General features: G+C 36.9%; 3 protein-coding genes across 6 annotated transcripts; 2 read left to right on the top strand and 1 right to left on the bottom strand.

Annotated features, from left to right (window-relative positions):
- The first annotated feature begins 1,099 nt into the window (after positions 1–1,099).
- Positions 1,100–4,958, top strand: cln6a (CLN6 transmembrane ER protein a). 4 transcript variants are annotated; one of them, XM_016248340.1, is made up of 8 exons: positions 1,100–1,152; positions 1,268–1,447; positions 1,714–1,834; positions 1,925–2,023; positions 2,662–2,850; positions 2,952–3,007; positions 3,114–3,233; positions 4,514–4,958. In XM_016248340.1, exons 2-8 carry the CDS (start codon positions 1,401–1,403, stop codon positions 4,779–4,781), a joined length of 900 nt encoding a protein of 299 aa, XP_016103826.1. In that variant the 5' UTR covers positions 1,100–1,152; positions 1,268–1,400; the 3' UTR covers positions 4,782–4,958. The 4 variants fall into 4 exon arrangements, with proteins under 4 accessions (XP_016103826.1, XP_016103828.1, XP_016103825.1 ...); XM_016248342.1 differs by lacking the exon at positions 1,268–1,447 and having other exon boundaries at positions 1,128–1,165; positions 1,717–1,834; XM_016248339.1 differs by lacking the exon at positions 1,100–1,152 and having other exon boundaries at positions 1,186–1,447.
- Positions 4,959–5,494: 536 nt separating this feature from the next.
- calml4a (calmodulin-like 4a) lies at positions 5,495–6,790 on the top strand. Its single transcript, XM_016248343.1, has 5 exons — positions 5,495–5,543; positions 5,639–5,669; positions 5,831–5,971; positions 6,279–6,467; positions 6,571–6,790. The coding sequence occupies exons 1-5, from the start codon at positions 5,541–5,543 to the stop codon at positions 6,666–6,668; spliced, it is 462 nt and encodes a 153-aa protein (XP_016103829.1). The 5' UTR covers positions 5,495–5,540; the 3' UTR covers positions 6,669–6,790.
- A 224-nt stretch (positions 6,791–7,014) lies between these two features.
- Positions 7,015–10,649, bottom strand: tex9 (testis expressed 9). The gene is made up of 12 exons (XM_016248367.1): positions 10,584–10,649; positions 10,218–10,342; positions 9,990–10,053; positions 9,760–9,839; positions 9,628–9,676; positions 9,457–9,533; positions 8,686–8,852; positions 8,507–8,589; positions 8,243–8,416; positions 7,494–7,628; positions 7,206–7,340; positions 7,015–7,101 (listed from the first exon to the last, which is right to left on the bottom strand). Exons 1-12 carry the CDS (start codon positions 10,617–10,619, stop codon positions 7,015–7,017), a joined length of 1,212 nt encoding a protein of 403 aa, XP_016103853.1. The 5' UTR covers positions 10,620–10,649.
- Positions 10,650–20,588: the final 9,939 nt, after the last annotated feature.

Below are 20,588 nucleotides of genomic sequence, written 5' to 3' on the forward strand. Positions count from 1 at the left end.
GTGTGGCAGGCGGCTTGATGTACAAAAATAACGAAGACAAAGGACATGGCAAAGAGAATGGCTGAAAAGCAGAGAAAAGCATGGACTTTCTGTTCTTCATAAGGAACTCGAGGGAGTAACGTTAGGCCATTTCTGAATTTCTGCTCGTTTTGCCGGAAGTAAAACAGGCATATTCATTCATAAAGCTGAACGGCAAATTTGGCACATTCGGAATAACAAATAAAAAATAGAACTGTATAATTAAACAAAATTCGGAATAACAAATAAAAATAGAACTGTGTAATTACACTAAAAGTATAACAGACTATATGGTTTTTGTCATCTTCTGATTGGTCAACTTCAGATGGATCCCAGATCGTCTCGTTCAACCGCACAGACGCCACGAATTTAAACCGACAGCATCCCATTTTTTTTTACATGTTTGAAAATTATTGGGAGGACGAGAGGTGCTCGTAACATCTCGGATCGGCCCGTAATTCTTCTCACACGGTACGAGCCGCGACCAGGCGAGCATCTGCGATTATCTCCCGAGAGAAAAAAATCGCCTGCAAGCTCGTACGACAGCAAAAAATCACACCGTGTACGCCCGCCTTATTAGACTGCACCTTTTCCATTAAAGGACCATATTTGCCCCCTAAATTGACTTTCCAAAGAGAAAAAAATCGCCTGCAAGCTCGTACGACAGCAAAAAATCGCACCGTGTACGCCCGCCTTATTAGACTGCACCTTTTCCATTAAAGGACCATATTTGCCCCCTAAATTGACTTTCCAATGCATTTTTTTTATCTTTACCGCCAGTAGGTGGTCTTAATGCGTGAGTCATCGAGTCATTTGTTCATTCAGTAACTAAGCAAGTGGCTGTATTTATAAATTAATCATTGAATCAATGACTTTCGCGAACGATTCGTTCACGAAACACCGCACAACTGTGGTGGTCTTACTACTTCTGCCATATAAATATATACGTTTATTGCAGAAATAGTAAAATAGCACGCCTTTCCGAATTTATACAGAGTATTTTACAGACTTTATGGTCAGTGTTATTGAAGTCCGGCAGATGGCAGAAAGAGCCCTACATGTTTTGCTGCAGCCATAACTGAAGAAAAACCGGGCCGAACGTCACGTGACTCAAACAAACACAAATGTTAAGAAGTAATTTGACTCTGTGTGTATATAAGTGAACTGAAACTGAGTTACATATAAATCGTAAAAATAAGTCGTATATTAAGATATATACGAAACGCATAATGCATTTAAACTTTTACAGCTTCGGTGTAGGACCTGGCATGTGGCTGGCTGATCTGACTGAATGAATGAATGAATGCTTGGATACAAATGTATAGCAGAGTTGATCGATACAAAGTAGTCTTAAATTACTGTAAAGAACAAATCTATTAACCATGCGGAGAAGACCACAGTCTGCGGCTTTGACATCGGCATTTTTAAGGTCTGGGAGATTTGTTGTGCGTTGTTATCACCGACGTTATCTTCTGCACAGCCTAATGTTACAATGTGTTCTAATGCTGCAGTGTTATTTAATATCACCATTTGATGGAGCAGTGTTACCTGAATAAGTCACAGTGCTGTCGGGTGATTTACTGTACTGTCAACATTTAGATTCGTCTGGCAGCTGAAATGACTTCTTTTAAAAATAATGCTAGATTTTTTTTTATACTACAATTTACAGTGAACATGCTGGACTTTGTTTTAAAGCAGGGCTGGGAGTGAGAAAACAGGTTCTACAGCTGCAGCACAGTCGCAGTTTCACACAGACCTCTGGCTCTGTTTCACTGTGCAGAACTGGATATTGGACTTTGGGAGGCCAATTGCTATGGTACAAGTTAAACCAAGCTGTGATACTTATGCATGAATGTATTTTTTTTCTTCTTTAATACCAATAACATTTTTTATATTTTTAATTTAGATCATAATGCCCCTGGAATGGTTTCCTCTAAATAAACCCAGTGTTGGAGATTATTTTCACATGGCATATAATGTCATCACACCATTCCTATTACTGAAGGTACACTTTCTTCTTCTACACTAAAAATATTAACAAAAAGATGTATTTACACACACAGTTGACCTTAATGTAAAGTTCTTGTAGGATGTTCCTTTTCTCTAACCCTTATATGTATGTGCTTTTGCTTGAGGTATATCAGTAAAAGTAGACATTTACAATTTATTCATTTAGCAGCTTATATCCGACGCACTTATAATGTAACCCAGTGATCCTCAAATCTGGCTCGTGAGATCCACTTTCCTGCAGAGTTTAGCTCCAACCAAACAAACCTACCTGTGATTTTCTAATGATCCTGAAGACATTGATTAGCAAACTCAGGTGTGTTTGATTAGGGTTAGAGCTAAACTCTGCAGGAAAGTGGATCTCGCGAGCCAGATTTGAGGATCACTGATGTAACCAGTGCTGGGAGATAAAGAGAGGTGTGACTTGGCCCCTTTGGGCTTGTTGAAGAACAGTCTAACTGCTGTGTTCTGAATCATTTGTAAGAGGTTTCATTGCACATGATGGAAGTCCAGCCAGAAGAGCATTGCAGTAGTCTAGCCTAGAAATGACAAGGGCCTGGACAAGAAGTTGTGCAGCATGCGCCATTAAGAAAGTGTTGTTTTAAACTAAACATGACTGTCTTTAAAATTTTGTAGCTGATTGAGCGGAGTCCCACAGCCCTTCCTTGCTCAGCAGTTTACCTCTGCATCATCACCTTTGTCATGGGAGCTAGCATACACCTGGTAGGAGACTCTATTAACCATCGTCTCATCCTCAGTGGATACCAGCTTCACCTTTCTGTCAGAGAAAACCCCATTATCAAAGATCTGAAGCCTGCCTCACTGGTAGAGTAGATAGACGTACAGATCAACCAAATTATTTGCTCTTTTGGAATATTTATATATTTTTAATGATAATGGTAACATATCCTTTATGTGGTTTCCAGATTGATTCCTTTGAGCTTCTGTATTACTATGATGAGCACTTGGGGCATTCCATGTGGTAAGTATACTTTCCATACTCGTATTTCATCTGTAATTGTGCTATAAGTTACAAGTTTACATTACAAATTATGTGTGTAAAACACCCCACTCTGTTATCATTATAGGTATGTCCCTTTCTTTCTCATCCTCTTCTTATATTTCACTGGCTGCTTTACACAAATTAAAGATGAGAAGATGCCTTACTCAGGCTGGCTGCTACTTGGCCCCAGTGCTGTGTACTATTGGTAAGTGAATTATTAATTCAAATTGAAACAACCATTTTACTTCTGTTAAAGGGGTCATATGATGCGATTTCAATTTTTCCTTTCTCTTTGGCGTGTTTCAAGCTCTTGGTGCATAAAGAAGATCTATAAAGTTGCAAAGACTAAAGTCTCAAATCCAAAGAGATATTCTTTATAAACGTTAAGCGTCAGCCACACCTACCTAAAACGCCTCGTTCTAACACGCCCCCACATATCTACGTCAGGATGTGGGAAGATTTGCATAACGCCGCCCAAATGTTCATGCAAAGAAAGAAGGCGTAACTTTTATTCTCGCTGTAGTATTGTTGTTGCCGCCGCCGCCATGTTGTGAAGGCGCTGTGTGATTCGTTGTGAAAGCGAAACGACTTTGTTTGGCCTTCCAAAAGAGGACGATATCCGCTTCGTCATGCCTGGACCTGATCCGTGCTGGTCGCTGAGGAAATACATCAACTTCGTGCTGTGGAGTCCAGCCCGAGGTCGTCACATGTGGTTTGCGCAAGCCCGCCGGACGCTCCTTCGTCGAATCCGCTGGCCGCGCCGTTCTCAAGCCCGCCTTGTGGGACGCTGTGTTTTGTTGTGAAAGTGAAACTACTTTGTTTGGTCTTCCAAAAGAGGACACGACTAGAAACCAGTGGTTAAGTTGTATTTACAACACTGTTCCAGAACAGTTTAACCCAAATATTCAGATGTGTCCAGCACATTTTATGGAGGACTTTTTCCTGATCCTGGGAGAGTAGACTACAATGCCAGCTGTTCTGACTCTCAGACTGTAAGAAAGTTTTTTTTTTAAAAACTTATTTTTTTTTTATATATATATATATTTAAAGAATTTGCCACTGATTCAAACGTGAGTTTTGAGCAGTGTAGAGTAGCACTTGTTGTTTGTAATTTCTCCGATCACAAATGCAGACATGGTTTTATGTTTACGCGGCACAATGCAACACAACGCGTAAAAAGACAGCATAAGTCATTATGATCCGTAATTATGTCCCCACTGGATGCAACAAATGCCTAGTTTATAATGGGTTTTAATATTTTTGTCTCATCACTCCGGCCGGACAGGGCATCACAATATGGTAGGGGTGTAACATTTCCGTCACACGCTTGAGGTATTCGGCCAATCACAACGCACTGGATAGCTGGCCAATCAGAGCACACCTCGCTTTTCAGACCGATGAGCTTTGTAAAAATCTGACCCATTTAAGTAATTTCAAGTGAAACAGAATATTTAATAAAACATGAATGTGGTTTATTTTCTGCAGGTATCTGATTACTGAGGGGCAGATCTTTGTCCTGTATGTCTTCACCTTTTTTGCCATGGTTGCCACTGTGATGCGCCAGAGGCGGATGGGCTTTGTGTTAGACAGCAATGGCCGTTTCCTTTTCTATAACTTCATCATTACTCTGGGATTAGTTCTGGTTTGGGTCGCATATCTGTGGAATGATAAAGTTTTGCGCAAAAAGTATCCCGGTATCATCTATGTCCCAGAGCCTTGGTCCTTCTATACCTTACACATCAAAGGCAGTTAAATACTAACAGCAAATCTGAACTAAACTTCATTGACATTTCTGCAGTATAATGCTTTGACCAAGTTTAATGGCACTTTGAGTGAAACCGAGAAGATTTACTTAAGTTCCAGTGTTACTTAAATGGATTGTTCATCCAAAAATGAAAATTCTGTCATTTACTCACCCTCAGGTTGTTCCAAAACCTGTATGAGTTTCTTGTTGACCACAAAAGAAGATATGTTTAGGAATGTTGGTAACCAAACAGTTGACAGTAGCCATACTGGTTACCAACATTCTCAAAATGCCTTCTTTTGTGTTCAACAGAAGAAAAAAAAATCAGGTTTGGAGCAACTTGAGTATGAGTAAATTTGTTGAGTATGAGACCGTTTTCATTTTTGGGTGAACTATCCCTTTAAGAAGTTGGATTTAGCCTAGGTTTGAATCTTCACAAGGCAAACTATTCAATGACATGTTTGTAATTTTGGTGTACTGAATAATAAAGTCGTTTATTTATTGTGGCTTACAGTAAAAATGTTGCTTTTATGTCCTTGTTTTATCTGAATAAAGTTTGTACTCCCTATATATGTGTTATGAGTCACTGAGTGTGGTCATGAGCTGCACCTACTGTAGCAGACAGTATAATGTAACAGTTGGAATCCTATATCAATGTTCCCATGACAACGAGGCTATCAATTCCATCAACACTGCAGTGGACTTTAGTTCCTACAGGTAATCCAGAGGGAGTGACTCTTTCCCTGACCAGCCGAAACGCGTGTAGACATGGTGAGCTTGATATTCTTTTTCTATTCTAAATTTAATTTTTTCATTGTTTCACGGTACATTTTTTCAACTAAGCTGTTTTTTAAAACTCTTTTCAGGCTAAATTCTTATCACAAACTCAGATTGATGGTAAGCCGTGATGCACAGAAGTAATGTGTGTGTGTGTGTGTGCTTTACGATCCATGAATATAGTAAAACAAAATAATTGTTCTTTAAAAAAAAATAAATGACAGTAAATTAAGAACATTTGTGGCATTGGTTTATACTGTAGTTTCCTTGTTCTCATGCAGAGTTCAAAGAATGTTTCTCGCTTTATGACAAGAAGCGAAAGGGGAAGATTGAAGCCAAAGACCTTATTACAGTCATGCGCTGTCTGGGTACAAGTCCCACATATAATGAAGTGGACCGACATCTGCAAATCCACAAAATAGGTAACAATCTCTTGATTAACACATTACATTTAATGTGAATGCGTCTTCCTTGTCTGCTGCTCCATAGCTTCCTTGTGTCACCTGTGGCTAACAGCGATATACAATTGGACTAGTGGTCTCGTTATGCTGATGAAAAAAACCTTAATCAATATAGTAATGGCATTTGATTTTTATGGACAGTGTAAGAGCGTGTTGAGGCACTGGTATCAGTCATAATCTGAAGAAAAATGCTCGGTAGTAAATCTTGAATTCTTTGCTTTCTTTAATGTTAGGAGTTCATACATCTTTTACTGTATCCTCACCACAGATAAGACAGGGGAGTTGGATTTTTCCACATTTCTAACCATGATGCACAGACAGATGCAGCAGGAAGATCCTAAGACTGAAATTCTGGAGGCTATGCGCATGACGGATAAACACAAGAAGGGCTACATTCTGGCCTCTGAGCTACGGGCCAAACTCACAGGCTTGGGAGAAAAGCTCACTGATAAAGAAGGTATAAATCATTTATCTTCTCAGTTTACATTGTTTTCATCAAAGCTAATCAAATGAAATTGGGGAGTTGTTTAAGTGTTATTTAACTGTGAATTATTTTTCAGTGGATGAGCTTTATAAAGAGGCTAATGTTGGACGTGATGGACTTGTTTACTATGAGGAGTTCACCAGAATGGTCACACTTCCTACAGTTGACTACTAGTAAAGAAGAGCCGGTTGGCCCCTTACCCTGAATATTGCAATTATTTTACTAGCAAGAATGAGATATTTTTGTTCTGTGTATACATTGTATATAAAATAACAGCTGATTAAATTACAATAAAGACCACATATTTTGATATACAGCTTGATTCAAGTGTTCCCCACTAGATGGCAATCATGATGTAATCTGAATAAATGTGTCAGTGTTGATAAACACTTAGTCTGTCATGATATTCAGAATGTTATTTAATGAAGTTTGAATATAGTTAAACAATGAATGAAATGTAAGCTGTTTGTTGTACACATTCATCTATTTTTACTCTATTTACAAAATACAAAACGGAAACCTATGAGACTCCATCCTTTCCCCAATCCAGAGCTTTCATGAACTCCTCTTCAGTGAAGGACAACAGCTTGGCTGCTTCAAAATGCATCTTTTAAAACAAAGCCATAAACATAAAGTGTAATTAGTGAGGTATCATATTACTGTAAATGGAAATGACATCTTCAAGTAATTGTGAAGAAACTGATTTCTTACCTTCTGTCGCTTTAAAATATCTATTAGCTTAAGTTGCTTTTTAAAACCCACAATGAGCTCAGCCTTTTGTCGTTCCAGTTTTCTGTTCTCAGCTTGTAATGTTTCAATCTTTTGTTGCTCCTGACTGGTTAAATTCTTAGGTCGGATACAAAAACAGAAGAGAAATGTGAAATGAACAAAAAAAAGTTCAATCTAAATCTGAAAAAATTCTGGAGTGTGCAAAAAGTTTTATTGCACAAAAAACTTCACTTGGTTTATTTCATGCTGGTTTATTTGAGATGACTTTACCTTACTGCTCTGTTTGAGTTTGTTGAGTTGTGTTTTAGTCCTCTCAACCTCCTCCAGAGCTCTATTCAACCGCACCTCTGTTGCACTGTGGGTACTGGCTGCCTGCTTGTGGGTCCTCTTCATGCTTTCCAACTCCTAGACACAGGAAAAAACATATGCAGATTGTGTTTTCAGATGCAGACGTTCCAATTCAATATTTTGCTGTTTGTTCAAAAAGTTGAATCTTTAAAGCAGCAATAAATGCTTTTAACCTAAAACTACCCAAACACTAGATACTTTTAATAAGTCTAAAGTGAGATGACAGTGAATATTTTTTTCCCACAAATGTCCCATTCTGATATGATTTTTTAAATCTGATACTACTGTTGTTCTCTATCCTTATTCCGTTTCCATGTCCCTATCATAAGGGGAAGGGAGAGTTCCAAAGATATCTGTCCCAGAATCCCAAGTGCAGTGTGCTCTGGTCTCTGAGCAGCTGTAGCGTAGTCTCATTTTACACACAGAGGACTAATCAGGTTAAAGGGCCCATGCCAAGAATTCCACGGCTCTGGATCCTGGCACAGCTCTAATTAACAGGAATTATGGTATAAATATACACTATACATTTCCTGTAGGAAATGAGTAGAGGTTTATGATCAAAGGAACATTTTTTTGTTCAGAACAGTAACACTTGTCCTGTCATAAGGTCACTTTTTTTCAGTGGATTGTGAGACAAACTTTGAAGAATATTTTGCCAACAGTTTAAGTACCTTTTGCAGTGCTGCCACTTGCTGTTGCAGACCTTCACATTTCCGACTTGATTCTTCAGCAAAAGCTCTTTGCTTCTCAACTTGAGTCTGTTGGACATTTGTAGTCCTCTGCAATCTTGCCTTTTCCTCCTCCAAGTCCTTCAGTTTACTGCTTAAAGTACTGTTTTCATCATCCTTCAAGACACGCAAAAGACATTTTGAGCAAGAGTGACTTGAACTGACTGAATAGATTAACTAACCTTGAACACGTCTCAAACTTCTTACCTTCTTGTTGCATTCATATGCGAGTCTGTTCAATTCTTCCTGCATTACTCGAAGTTTAGCCTTCAAAAATCTGATTTGAGCTTCTGTAATTATACAAAATAAATGTATAAGCAATAATGCAAATAGTATACCAGTGCAGCAGATTCAATTTTTCAATGTATTTGTCCTTTTTAACCCACCTGCACCCATCTCATCTCCAGCACTGGGCATGATGTCATCCTGCAAGTGTTCCTCAGTGAGATCATCACTAACTTTGCCCTCAATTATGCTGATTGTTTTAGCAAGTGAGAAATCCCCAAAGTCTTCAGGAATAGCAACGTCATCAACCACAGTCTGTGGTGCTTTTCTATAATTGGAAGAAACTGTTGATGCTACCCATACATCTTCACCGCAAATATATAAACATAACAAATAAAGGCCAACATTCATTAGATTTGATCACACCTTACATAAATGTGACCCTGGACCACAAAACCAGTCTTAAGTGTCAATTTTTAGAAATTGAGATTTATACATCATCTGAAAGGATGAATAAATAAGTTTTCCATTGATGTATGGTTTGTTAGGATAGGACAATATTTGGCCGAGATACAACTATTTGAAAATCTGGAATCTGAGGGCGCAAAAAAATCTAAATATTGAGAAAATCGCCTTTAAAGTTGTCCAAATGAAGTTCTTAGCGATACATATTACTAATCAAAAATTAAGTTTTCATATATTTACGGTAGGAAATTTACAAAATATCTTCATGGAACATGATCTTTACTTAATATCCTAATGATTTTTGGCATAAATAAAAATCGATAATTTAGTTTTTTGGCTATTGCTACAAATATACCCCATGCAGCAACTTAAGCCTGGTTTTGTGGCCCAGGGTCACAAATTAGTTTATTATTATTATTATTTTAAGTACACATTTCTTTGAATACAAGTTTTGAGAATACACTTACTGGGGATTCTTTCTATTTCCCGATCCTGGCTTGTTTGGCTTTAAAGATTTTGCAGAGTAGTTCTTGTTTCTCATGATCTACATAACACAGCAGAAATGTTTCTGTAACTAATGGGGTCTTGTATTCAATACACATTTCCACTGATTCATATGATATTTGTTTGAGTTGTACCATTGTAGGGGGCTGCTTAGACGTGGATTCTCTTTTTGTAGCTGCCTTCCTGTTAAGACAGACAAAGTGTTATGCTGGCAGACAGCAAAAGATGTTGCTAATGCTTATGTCAAACAGTGTGAGGACCTTTACCTAGAAACTTCAAAATCACAGTCAGTATCAATGGAGATGTGGGAGGAGATTGGTTTGGAGAGCACCTCATTTTGATCCCTCTGAAAAAATATTATCGAAAACATAGTGTTAGCATCTGGGTTTGTTGCAACATCACACATATCACATTCTATAGTATAAACTATACAAATAAAAGTTCGATTAAAAACACAGCCCGTGTTCTCTCAAATGTGTTGTTTGTCTAGTCTTACCATAACTTTCTCTGCTTCCCTAACAAGTTCTGCTGTTTTTGCTTCTAGCTCTGCATTGAGACGCCTGAGGAGCATCGGAATTGCAAGAAGTTAGATATTAAACATACTGCCATGTGATCTTCCATCCTAAATTCTTTATAGCACCTGTTATGCAGTCAATAGATATAAGCTAAATACAAAGCAGCGTAGATAAACTAATGTGCATTTAAGTAATAAATCCATAAATACTTGTATTCTTCTTCTTTGGCTAGGAGGTCCATGTGTGGTGGTTTCTTTGAAGGAGCCGAGGAAGACCTGCTCTGAGGCCTGGCTCTTGAAGGCCTTTCTGAGTAAGACGTTTGAGGCTTTTTGAACTGATTGGAAAGAAAGTACAAGTATTATAGCCGTTATTAATCCTTCTCTGTCCTCGAAATTACTTTCCCGTTTCTTACGCATTTTGATCATTTAAGACAGCTATCAACTTTATGTCTGATTCAGAACGAGCAACGAAATAACTCTCTATATTGAGATTTCACGAAAATTATTTGATTTAACACACAACAGAGTACTTTAGGCGAAATTGTAATTAATACGGTATAACTTGAAAAGACTTACAGCAGGTAGCGCGGGTCTGGGTGTGCTGTCTGCCATGTTTGTTTGTTAGTGGAGAGATGCCGTTGCTAAGCAACAAGGACACGTTCATGTCAGATGCAGTTCAGCGAGGCGACTGTACCAAAGACCACAGAACACTGATTGTACGCATAGATATGTATGATTGTACATATACACACTTGATTCTTTTAATTCCCGAATTTTTTTATGTATTTAATTTTTTTAAATGGATATTTTAATATATATAAATACAAATAAAACAAGTCAAAAGAGCAGAAAAATAATAGAGAATGCAAGATCTTTTGTATAATAAAATAGAACCAGGAATCAGGGTCAAGTGTTTTTTATAAATAAAAAGAAAACAAATAGTTAAAATAGAATTAGAATAGAGTGCTAGAGTTGGAAGGCCAAATGAAGGTCAATATCCTCCTGAGAACCAGAAATAAAAAGCTTTGTGAATTTAGTATTTTTTCATGTCATTACATTGTTTAGAGCATAAGAAAAAAATGGTAAAATAACATTTTTGAAAAATTATGTTTTATTCATAAGTTATGCTATGTCCTCTGTAGAGGACACCAGGACTCAGTTTTTCTAAAAAATAAAATGGCAGAGTAGACATGAAAAGGCAAAAACAATGGGAATTTTTTTTTAAATCACCAATCAATTTTTAGGTTTCAGGATTTTTTTATAACTAACTTTGTTTAAGGATGGCTCTCAACTATGTTATAAAATATATAACACAATGATTTGATATACCATTTTGCTTTCCATTTTGTGTGTAAAAATTCCATAAACTGGTTTTCCCATTAAGCACAATGTTATCTATACACTGTATCTAATTTGCATATTAAAGTGCTGTTGGGACAGCATGTTGAAAAAAGAAGTGTAATAATGGGAGTAGTCATTGGCCAGATTTTCATAATAATATCTAATATTTCATAAGAATATTGATATGGAATTTGTTTTCCTATTCAATTCTTTTGTCTCCCAAAATGTGTAATAAACATGCTTTCAGTCCTGGTGTCCTCTACAGTGGACATGTATTAAATGATGTCCTGTTTCATAACAGAAGCTCATATTTTGATTTGAAACCCCATAACATTTTCCTGAGATGTTGATTTATGACAAACAATTAGAAAATTAGTCAGATTTAAATTATAATTACAAAATATTATCATATTTCCATAAGGATGTACATTTTTATCACTAAATTAGTGTCAGCCATTTTTAAAAACCAAGGAGAGGGAGTGTTCTCGGGGAAACATCCAATCATTTGGTATCTCTGGAAAGCCCTGAATGTGCTCTGTACAGGACTCCAGACTTAAAACTGTGACATGTGAGGTCTCAGAGAAATTCACTCAAATATAATGTCCACTACAGAGGCAAAAACTCCATAGCTGGGTCTCAGGAGGATATTATTTTATTATTTTCATTCATTCTGAATTAATTTACGTTAAAGTAAATCAAAGCTAAAATCAGTATGTTGTGTATTTCAGACCATTCATTATTTTTTATATATTAACTATATCAAGGGCATTCCAGCACAACCTCCAAGATGCACACGAAACGGAACTGATAAAAAAAACACTAACAACTTAATATGGTGGGAATCTTGTAAAACAATGAGAAGGATATTATCAATCCTTACTGACAGGCAGTTATGCTTCAGACATGAGTGACTGATCATACTCCGTGTGGGTTTCCGCTGCTGCGCAGTGCGCATGCGCGGTCCCAGCAGCATCAGTTCCTCAGTGGTCGCCAGAGTGAGACGAGAGGAGGTAGTGTCTGACTCTGTCTGAACCTGCAGCAGCTCCAAGTGTCAATTCTGAATTAATTTACGTTAAAGTAAATCAAAGCTAAAATCAGTATGTTGTGTATTTCAGACCATTCATTATTTTTTTATATTAACTCTAAAATATATCAAGGGCATTCCAGCACAACCTCCAAGATGCACACTAAACGGAACTGATAAAAAAAAAACACTAACAACTTAATATGGTGGGAATCTTGTAAAACAATGAGAAGGATATTATCAATCCTTACTGACAGCCAGTTATGCTTCAGACATGAGTGACTGATCATACTCCGTGTGGGTTTCCGCTGCTGCGCAACACACATACATAGATACATACGTGCAGAGTTGCATACATATATGGCAGCATTTATTATTGGTGTTTCTGCTGAGCATTTGTAATTATGAAGGCCCAGTTGTTTTCAGCATACACAAGAAATTTGTATTCAAAACTTCAGTTTCACAGGGCTTCCAAGGTTGCCGAAAAAAATGGAAATATTAGTGAAAATTACAATATTTTGAAATGTTTCGCAAGCTACAAAGTACTGTATGTGTCCTTATCCAGTTCTTATAAGGAACTAGAAAAAGATTATGCAAATGAATTTGTAAAAAGATCTAGGAACCCATTATATAGCATATTCCTCATTACTGTGTTGTTTATTGAATTATCCATAAATCAGTTCATACAGCTAATCAGTCGAGTGATGAAACCATGTTGACATTTTGACCTTAAATGTAATTTCCTGGGAAGCTTTAAGTAGACTGTTTTAGGAGGACAAATAAATAACAATTAATCCAATCATTAAGTAACAGTGTTTACTTTTTGAATGCAGTTTTGTCTCGATATAGCTGCTCTTAATGGGCTAGAGTAGACTGTTCAGTGGTACTATTGGAATAGATTCTTGTATACAAAATTGAAAGTTATTTTACCAGTTAATTTCAGTTAACCAAAACCCACACAAAATATGTTACAATATCAGTTTTATTTCCAGGTCCTGACCTTTACAGATAAGCCATTTCACTCTTTAGGTTGGCTTTTTAGCAGTAAAATAATTATTTTACTGTGATCTGTATAACAGTGGATTTGATAATTACCGGTTTACTCTTCTAATCACAACATTGGCATACCAGTTTTTTTTATTGATTTAAGTTGCTGTATTTCTCTCCGTTGTGAATTTGACTGAAGTCTGGAATTTTAACTTGAAGTTGTGCATCATTCACACTCAAATTCTGCTGGTTATTATAGTTCTAAGTACTATTGAATGGATTGACCATTTGAGCAGACTCGCATATGATGAGTGGACTGTCTCAGCCTGTGCTCCTTGCCCTTCACTCTGAGAAGAGCTCTAAAGGTTAGGTCTTTCGATGTGATAGCTGATACCCCCCATCTGCATTTGGCATGCTGGTTGGCACATGGGACGGTCTCTATGGAAAAGAACCGGGTATTTGGTACTGGTGCTGGCAGACCTTGTGGAAAAGAGATTGTGATTTGCCAATAGTAAAGTTTGTCACTAATGGGAATATCGTGTAATTTATACATTGATGTTGGAGATACGGATGCACGATAGTGGATTTTTGCCGATATCTGAAATGCCGATATTTTCAGCTCAATTTGGCTGATACCGATATATTTCCTTTTGTTTGGAAACAACACAAAGTCTCTCCTGTGCAGAAATTATAATCAAAATATTTTTAATGTTCGTTCGTTTGAGTTTCCCTCTTTTCTTCGCTTTCAAATGCCTTGTAAAAGTGCTGTGCGCATTTTACTTTCCCCTTCAAATTAGCGACAATTGAATTGCAATTGGCCGAAGCCGAACAGACCTTGTGGAAAAGAGATTGTGATTTGCCAATAGTAAAGTTTATCACTAATGGGAATATCATGTAATTTATACATTGATGTTGGAGATACGGATGCACGATAGTGGATTTTTGCCGATATCTGAAATGCCGATATTTTCAGCTCAATTTGGCCGATACCGATATATTTCCTTTTGTTTGGAAACAACACAAAGTCTCTCCTGTGCAGAAATTATAATCAAAATATTTTTAATGTTCGTTCGTTTGAGTTTCCCTCTTTTCTTCGCTTTCAAATGCCTTGTAAAAGTGCTGTGCGCATTTTACTTTCCCCTTCAAATTAGCGACAATTGAATTGCAATTGGCCGAAGCCGAACAAAATGAAACACTGGGCCGAAGGCCGAATACCAAACACGGTTTTTCGCATTTCCCCCCCATTTAGGTCTATTTTGCCTTTTCTTTTCACCATTGCATAAATTAAATAGCCAAAATTTGCTTTTTACTGTTTTGTCCTGCTTTTCAAAAAAAAACTATTACAAAACAACAATTTTAAAATATTTACTTAACACTGAACATTTTTTTAACATTCTGTCAGACATTAGCCTATACCAACAAAGCACAATTTAACTTAAAAATAATAAGTTAGTAAAATAATATTTTTTGGCCATTTTTGAGACTTGAATCAGGCATGTATTTTTTACTGTACAAATAAAGGCAGCCTTGCTGAGCAGAAGAGAATTCTTTTAAAACATTAGAATATATTACAGATCCCAATTTGAACACTATGTGTGGATGTTATAATAAATGTATTAATAGAGCTGTTGTACGGTAATTATTATTATCATTATTATTGTCTTTTTTATTTTATTCTACAGAACAACAGTACAATTACAATACTATAATTTATGAATGTTATGGAGTTGTTGCTTTTTCTCAGCTTTTATTTTGGCAGAAACCCACAGGAAGATCTCAGTGCTTCTTTTTGTTGACAACAGCATGCAGATTTATAAAGGATTCTCATTACGAATTTGGGAATATGTTTGTCGCACGTATCACATTGTCACATGCCTTTAAAAAAATTCACAAAAATGTTACCGAGCAACTGACAAGTAACAGTTTTAGCACAGATTTTCCTCGCGCTTTGGACTTTGAACCCTGGCGCCGTGAGCTCATGCAGCGCTGTCAGAATACATGCAATTCGTGTGTGCATTAGAAAATATAACATTCTGCAGTTTACTTACTATTCGTTTGAGGCTATTTTGTGATTTCAATCATCATACAGTAGCCTAACCACCAGCATCAACCACCTCTTCTTCTCATCGGAGACATGTGATGCAGCACTAAACAGTCCCTCGCGTTCGGTGCTTCGTACTTGTAATGATTTCTGCTTCTTTCTCTGATAGTTTTAAATACTTTCACTCTGCCGTCGTGTTTGCTGCATTAGTGCATGCCTCTATTTGATCGCGTCATGTCATTCTTCAGTACACATTATTCGGCCTTTTCGCTTATTTAACTTTGGTTAAAATTTCTCAATGGTAGTGTAAAAAACACCCTTTTTACCCTGTCAAAATCATCTCTGTTTTCAGCAAGCTGTTTTAGTCCATGTTGCTTTAAATGCTAATGAGCTCTGCTATCCCCACCCCTCTCGTCCGTGGGGTGACGAGCAGACTGTAAACTTCAGCTGCGAAACTTGCTAACTAGTGCATATTAAGAAAAGCGATTTGCAAAGATTCATAAAAGAAAACCCTTATACTCACTTCTTCTGTAGATGAAACTGGATCACGAATGATTTGCACTAACATAAATGCATTTAGGCAGATCGGGGATCAGCGCATTCCCTTCAAAAACAAAAGTAAGTTAATCCTCTGCGTGTTCAGCGGCTCAGATGTCGGGAGTAAAGGACGACTGCTAAGTTAATTATTACATCCAACAACAGAACACCTCAATCGCTTAATCCGAGACATATTCTTGTCTTCCCCTGCACCGGAGTCAACACAATGGCGGACAGCTCTCAGCTCACTCAGGGCGGGCGGGTCTAAGGTAAGACGGACTTGTCAATCAACTATGGTGGGAGCGGCGTGTGCAGAACTATGTTATTCTGCCAGGCAGGGGTGTGAAGTAACGAATTACAAATACTCACGTTACAGTAATTAAGTAGTTTTTATCAGTAATTTTACTTTTTTGAATAGTTTAAAAATTGTGTAGGACTACTTTTACTTGAGTACATTTTAAGTGATGTATCGGTACTTTTACTCCGCTATTTTCCTCCGTTTGTGGTCGTTACATGCTTATTTTAATTTTATTTTTATCCATTAATGTGATTGGATAGAGAGTAATAGGTCTCGTGACTTTCGTCAAATCAAATTGTGCATAGAAAACTTTAACCACCAACTGTTTATCATGGCTGCTGGAAGTGCATTCTTCAGCATCAATTCTGGCACATCTTCCTCTAACTTAATATGCTAAGGTAAATTTCGAATTTCTGCTTACTAAATGATTTGTATATATGCTTGCCTATCTACACGGCCTGAAATTTGGTGTGAGGTTGCGGGTATTGCATACAGAGTTAACTCCCGCAAGTGCCACATTCAGTAAATTCCCACTCACTTATAAGACGCGCGATCTGCGCTGCCTCGTCTCTCTCTCTTGCGTGTGTTCTGCAGCAGTCACTGAAGTCGTTGTTGTTTGTTGAGCTTGTTGATTTTTGATGAGTTCCGCCGCAGCTCAGCAAAGAGACGTGTGTGTGTGTGTGTGTTTTCCTTTGAAAAAGTTTCCCCAGAAATAACTTGCTATTTAATGCATTTTTCCTTACAAATTGTATTATCAGCATAACAATTTGCCATCCTTCTAGAACTATGTGCATTTATGTTAAAATTGTAACATAAATGATCAAATGTAGTTATTTTTATTTGTTTATTGAAAAACGTTAAACTGGCACCGTTTTGGAGAGAAATGGGCTTTTGTTTCTAATGGTGTTTGTATTTGCACTGTTCTAAAAACATTAATATTTTATGTGCAACAACAGCATGCTGTCTCAGTGGCCTGACACATGATTTTAAATCAATTTTTTCAAACTTTGATTTAAATGGGGATGATTGTATTTCATATTTTCTTCAACTGAATACTGTTTCCGTGCTGTTTTAATGTATTTGAAAGAGTTGGCAGTCAAAATTAAAACTGCGGGATGATAAATATTCTTCATTCTTTATGACAAATAAGATTATGTGAATTACAGAATGTAGCTTATAGCCTTATAGAATGTAATGAGGGGGTAGAATCCACAGCTCAGTACTCATTACTCAATACTCACGAGTACTTTTAAATAGGCTACTCTTTTACTCTTACTCAAGTAGTTTTTTGGACAAGTACTTTTACTCTACTTTTACTTGAGTATATTTTTTCAGTACTCTTTCCACCTCTGCTGCCAGGAATCTCAGAACAGCCTGATTTGAGAATGGAGATTTAAAAGATTTAAAAATAGGCATGAAAAAAAAACAATTTCGTTTGCAGAACATTCGGTGCATCCCTAATTTTACTTTTAATTAAATTAGAAGTAGGCCAACAGCGCCCCCTACAGATAAAAACGCCTTACCGAACGGGCGTTAGGACCTGGGGGCGGCTGTCACTGCTGCCACTGCACGTGATATTACTGTTTACTCTATCATACATCGAACGGGTCATTCTGTATGTGCTTTCACAGATTAAATGCAGAGATCCAAAACTGTCAATCTAATCATCATTCAGACAAAACTTTGCTTTAAGAATGAGCCACACTGCTGATGTGATCTAATCACTAGCACACCCTGAGCATATGTGAGTTAACGTATTCCTCTTATCGGCAAGACATATCGGCATTATTTTTCTTATCGGGCCGATGCCGATATTTACATTTAAAGCCATTATCGGCCGATTCCTATATCAGTCCGATAATATCGTGCATCCCTAGTTGGAGATGATTAATGCATAAATACTGCTTACTGAATCAGTACCTACTGAAATAAAGGTAGACAACAAATCACTAGAATCTCGCTTGTTACTGTTAGGGGAAAATCATTTACTTTTAGCAACAGACCAGCAGAGGGGGTTGTTTTAGAATGAGCTGTAATTCAATATTGTGATTTAGCTCTTTGAGCTTATCTTCAGAGTTCATTTGGTTTGTGCGAAATCTGTCAGGTAATTTTAGATTAACAACATACCTTAAATTAACTAACCTGAGTTTGGATGGGGGTGAATTTGGTCCCTTATTTTTACATGGCTGTTCATGTGTATGTACATGCACATCAGTGTGAATCTTTGTTCATCTACATATGAAAGGAAATTGGATGGAATTGGGAGGAGGGGAAGAGATCCAAACACAATGGTGGTAATCACCTTCAAAGAGGAATGAAAATGAGCCATAGCACCGCTGGCAAAAAGCCCAGCTGTTTTTACCAAACTGCAGTCTCTGAGAACGGCTCACAACTGCTGCTTTGGAGCTGTTACGACTATTCTGTTTTGGTTTAGCCTACATCTAGGCCAATGCTCAAACAATGGAAGGATCTATGTCTGTGGTTTTGCTGCATAAACATTCTATTAGGTCTGCAAAATAGCCTACCCAATGAAGTTTACAGTTTTCCTGTTTGAGAAGACATTCAGCAAACTAGTAATCATAGCATGTATCATAGCATTTCCTCTCTGTATTTCTTCGATTTACTTGGAATGTGTTAGCTTTTGCAAGTAGCCTATTTTTATATTTGCACACAGGTAAAAGACCAGAAGAGTTGTAAGTGAAAAAGACTGTCAGTAAGATTTTTTAATGCATTTATTTATTTATTTTTACAAGAAAACAACACTTTTATTCAGCAAGGATGCATTAAATTGTTCAAACTTGTCAGCAAAGTCATTTATAATATTACAAAAGATTTCTATTTCTATGCTGTTCCTTTGAACTTTCTTTTCATCAAAGAATATGTCTTTGATTAAAAAATAATAATAATAATTGGAAAAATGTTTTTTCACAAAAATATTAAGCTGAATATAAGACCAAAATTATCATATAAGAATGATTTCTGAAGGATCATGTGACAATGAAGACTAGAGTAATGGCTGCTGACAATTCACAGGAATAAATTACATTTTAAAATATATTCAAATAAAAACATTATTTTTAATTGTAACAATATTTCACAAAAGTATTGTTTTTACTGCATGTTTGAGCAAATACATACAACCTGGGTGAGCTTAAGACCCCAAACCTCAGTCTTTGAGTTATATAACATAATGTGTAGGTTCATAAAGGTAGCCACCCTTGAAACTTGACAAAACAACCCCAAACCTTAACTAAATGACAGAAATCCTGCTGGCACCCCAGCATTTTCAACAACTAACTAAAGAGTGGGAAAACATTACAGTATGCATGCTCTTCTATCGTTTCCTCTCTGAGATATTAAGAGATCAGTAATTTAGCAGCCATGTGTTTGAGACCTTAGATCACCTCTCTGCTCACAGAGGTCTGGGAAGCCAGACAGTTCCTGTTAGAGGAGCAGCTGAAAGGAAGCCTGCCATGCTCAGTTCCCATTCAGTCGGTTCACTCGGTACAACACATGACTATGGGATATCGCGCTCTTGCGCCATCTGCTGAAGACACCTATAATCACTAGGGGTCGACCGATATGTGTTTTTCAGGGCCGATGTCGATACCGATTATTACAGATCAAGTAGACCGATAACAGATATTTTGAACCGATATATATGTCTGGTGTAAAAATGAAAATGAATGTCAAAATTAAGAATAACAAGGGCTATGACAAAAACTGCCTTCCCTGGTGTTGGTTGTGTAGTACTCCCACACTGCACTTCTTACTCTTGTCTTCCTCTGTGCATCAATTTACAATAAGCGTAATATAAAGAGAGAGTTAAAAGTGGGGCCACTGTATGCTTCATGATTAAGCCTATGAATACTTTACTACAGCTAAACAGCTTGGGGAAATGTAAGTATTTGGCTTCAATAATTTACATGTTAGAAATATATGTGTAATAGCATAACCTCTCATAATTTCTCATTAATTATTTTCTGATGGCTAAAACAACATACAGTAGTAGAGGTGGCTATTCAATTCATCATCTAATGCACATCAATGGATTAACTTTAAAAAAATGTATATAAGAAGTGTAAATAATTTAATTGTCTTCATAACTATATTGTAGAAGTTGTTAAGAAGAATGCAACTATTTTCATGAAACTATAACACCTAATAGCCTTTTACAGGCACACTTAGTTCAGTATCCTATTGAAATGTCTTAGCCTATGTGACACTAGAAATTTCAGTTAGTTTTAATTTACAGTACAGTGCAAATGAAGGCATAAATCAATTTAATTTATCTTTTAATCAAATGAGAGTTAAACTCTTTATTTTTTGGCAAACAAAGGGTTTACTATTAAA

Source organism: Sinocyclocheilus grahami, unplaced genomic scaffold, assembly GCF_001515645.1.
Source record: "Sinocyclocheilus grahami isolate Dianchi unplaced genomic scaffold, SAMN03320097.WGS_v1.1 scaffold876.1, whole genome shotgun sequence".
Classification (NCBI taxonomy): Eukaryota; Metazoa; Chordata; class Actinopteri; order Cypriniformes; family Cyprinidae; genus Sinocyclocheilus; species Sinocyclocheilus grahami.

Bases quoted from the DNA above. Each gene is read 5' to 3' on its own strand.
- cln6a (XM_016248340.1), top strand. From the start codon at position 1,401: ATGCGGAGAAGACCACAGTCTGCGGCTTTGACATCGGCATTTTTAAG. The intron at 1,448-1,713 runs GTCTGGGAGATT...TTTGTTTTAAAG, and splicing joins TTGACATCGGCATTTTTAAG to CAGGGCTGGGAGTGAGAAAA. The intron at 2,851-2,951 runs GTAGAGTAGATA...TGTGGTTTCCAG, and splicing joins ATCTGAAGCCTGCCTCACTG to ATTGATTCCTTTGAGCTTCT.
- tex9 (XM_016248367.1), bottom strand. From the start codon at position 10,619: ATGGCAGACAGCACACCCAGACCCGCGCTACCTGCT. The intron at 10,054-10,217 runs GTATTTATGGAT...GATGCTCCTCAG, and splicing joins GCCAAAGAAGAAGAATACAA to GCGTCTCAATGCAGAGCTAG. The intron at 8,590-8,685 runs GTGGGTTAAAAA...GTATAATTACAG, and splicing joins TGGAGATGAGATGGGTGCAG to AAGCTCAAATCAGATTTTTG.
- calml4a (XM_016248343.1), top strand. The intron at 5,670-5,830 runs GTAAGCCGTGAT...GTTCTCATGCAG, and splicing joins ATCACAAACTCAGATTGATG to AGTTCAAAGAATGTTTCTCG. The intron at 6,468-6,570 runs GTATAAATCATT...ATTATTTTTCAG, and splicing joins AAAGCTCACTGATAAAGAAG to TGGATGAGCTTTATAAAGAG.